This window comes from Lycium barbarum, chromosome 1 (assembly GCF_019175385.1).
Source record: "Lycium barbarum isolate Lr01 chromosome 1, ASM1917538v2, whole genome shotgun sequence".
In the NCBI taxonomy this organism is placed as follows: domain Eukaryota; kingdom Viridiplantae; phylum Streptophyta; class Magnoliopsida; order Solanales; family Solanaceae; genus Lycium; species Lycium barbarum.
Genome location: NC_083337.1, coordinates 162,197,655 through 162,200,134, shown reverse-complemented (window position 1 = coordinate 162,200,134; position 2,480 = coordinate 162,197,655). Strand labels below are relative to the sequence as shown.

Below are 2,480 nucleotides of genomic sequence, written 5' to 3'. Positions count from 1 at the left end.
TTAAGGTAGAGGTTTGTCTGAAGGCATTTTTTTTTTACTTCACTGGAATTTTACAACCCTCTGTCTTAAGGCCAAACTTTTGCCCGAATAGGCCTAATTTTGCAACAAACCTCTACCTTGCGATTTTTTTTTTACTGAGCTTGGATCGAACCCAGAATCTTGGAGTATTAGGCGAGGGGCAAAAACTAAAGACCAATGCCTTTGAAGAATAATCCACGCAAAAAATATATATATATGGTGGTCTAAAAGAGATATTTGCATAAATCAGCCCTTTTGGTTGTGAAGGTCCATTGTGTCAAAGCCCAAATAGCTTATTTTGTCAAAGCCCAAATCGAATAATCATAAATTGGGCCATACCCATTAGAACTAGGGCTTTGGTTTACTGCTAATATCATCTAAGCGACCCTTCCTTTATAATGCAAAACATAGGGTTTGGAGGACTTTATTTGCAAACTTTTATAAAAAGGCGGACAAAATCTAAATGGTGACCTCAAAAGGACATTGCATAAATTAGCCGTAAAAACAAGCCTCGCAATGAGGCTTGAGATGGCCTATTTTGTCAAACCCAAAGTTTGAGGTCATTTGCACTTTTCTCCCTATTTTGTGTTGGTGTTTAATTTCTGTCCGTCAAGACAAACAATTCTTTAATAGACATAAATTTACATTTTCTTATCATAATATGTACAAGTTATGCACGACCTTTAAAGAACTTATGCAGCATAAGTTTGACATTGAAGTGCAAAAATAAAAGAAAAACCAGCCCATTTGAAGGAAAACCGTGCAATTTTTTCGTCCAAGCCCAAATGGAATAATAAGAAAAAAAAAAGGGACACGTGCATCAATTATCCGTCAAAACAAGCCTGCAGCCTTTTGGTTTTTGTCAAACCCAAAATCGTTTTATTTCGTTCGAGCCCAAATTGAATAATAATAAATTGGGCCAAATCCATTAAGAAATAGCTAACTAGGGCTTTGGTTTAGAATCCACCCTTCCTTTATAAAGGCAAAACCTAGGGTTTTACACTCCATTTCATCCGCCCTTACAGAGAGAAAAAAGAGAGCGAGAGAGGTAGAGTCCTTGGCGGCGAGGGAAAATGGTGAAGTTTTTGAAGCCAAACAAAGCAGTGATCCTTCTTCAAGGCAAATATGCCGGTCGTAAAGCCGTCATTATACGTGCCTTTGATGAAGGAACACGTGACAGGCCATATGGTCACTGTTTGGTTGCAGGTATTTCCAAGTACCCGAAGAAGGTGATTCGTAAGGATTCAGCAAAAAAGCAAGCGAAGAAGTCACGTGTCAAGGCGTTTATCAAGTTGGTGAATTACACACACATCATGCCGACACGTTACACACTTGATGTGGATCTGAAGGATGTGGTGAATGTGGATGTACTTCAAGCACGTGATAAGAAGGTTACTGCTGCTAAGGAAACTAAGGCTAGGCTTGAGGAGAGGTTCAAGACTGGAAAAAATCGTTGGTTCTTCACTAAGCTTAGGTTCTAAGCTGATGATGTTCTGCTGCTTAAGATTGAATCCGATTTTGATGAAATGGTAATATTGATGCAGAATGTTTTTATTTTTAAGATACTATTAGGCTGTTTTTTGTTGTTGCAGCACTATTTTGTTTGATGGATCATTTCTAAATCATCTTTCAGTTATCTACAGTTTAATGCTGGTTTGTTTATGATGTTTGAGTAGGCTACTTTTCTATATTCTCGTGGCTATTTATTTAATGGCTATTATTTAGATGCTGCTATATCTATGCTCTGATTTCTGTATTGATGCGTAGTGCACATATGTTGGTGATTTTAAGCACTTTTGTAGTGTTTGGGTAAGATAAACTAGTGCTTTTAAGAACTTTTTAAGCCAAAACAATAAAAATAAGCCAAAAGTTAGGACTCCTTAGTATCTTATGACTTATGCTAATAAGCCAAAAGCCCATCCAAACAGGCTCTAAGAATTACTAAATGAGTTTTCTGGGAAATGGCTAAGTTGTTAGTAAGTGTGTTGTATTAGGGCCTGAAGCAATTACCTCTAGTGCAATAGATTATGTAGTCTACCTTGTTTGCTTGTAATGATGCTTCACAATGGGAAAGAATATGCAGGCTACCTTTTGTTGTTTTCTTTGTTTACTCTTCATAGATAGGGCACCGTCTCATGATTAACTGCAGCTTAAGCTATTTAGAATATAGTAGCAGTTTTTTGTTTAGGAGAATTATTCAGATACCAAGTTAAAAATAGTGGTTGTTTGTGTTTAGAGTTTGTGGTTATTTCATCATTCTCTAGCAATCTACCTACCATGAGCCTCTCCTATACTAAGCTGGGTTTGGCAATTTGGCTATATGAATTCTTTCATTCCCTTCAAACACAAAACAGATTTTCAATTAATTGGGGTGTGCTTTTATGAATCCTTCGCTTCCTTTTAGCTATGCCATTTCTTGATTTCAAAGTTGACCTAGAAGGTGAACTGGCAGGCTCTGGGGA

General features: G+C 37.2%; 1 protein-coding gene across 1 annotated transcript; it reads left to right on the top strand.

The window, feature by feature from the left end:
- Nucleotides 1-1,019: 1,019 nt before the first annotated feature.
- Nucleotides 1,020-1,680, top strand: LOC132603190 (large ribosomal subunit protein eL27). The gene has a single exon (XM_060316129.1). The coding sequence runs from the start codon at nucleotides 1,092-1,094 to the stop codon at nucleotides 1,497-1,499; it is 408 nt and encodes a 135-aa protein (XP_060172112.1). The 5' UTR covers nucleotides 1,020-1,091; the 3' UTR covers nucleotides 1,500-1,680.
- The last annotated feature ends 800 nt before the right edge of the window (nucleotides 1,681-2,480 follow it).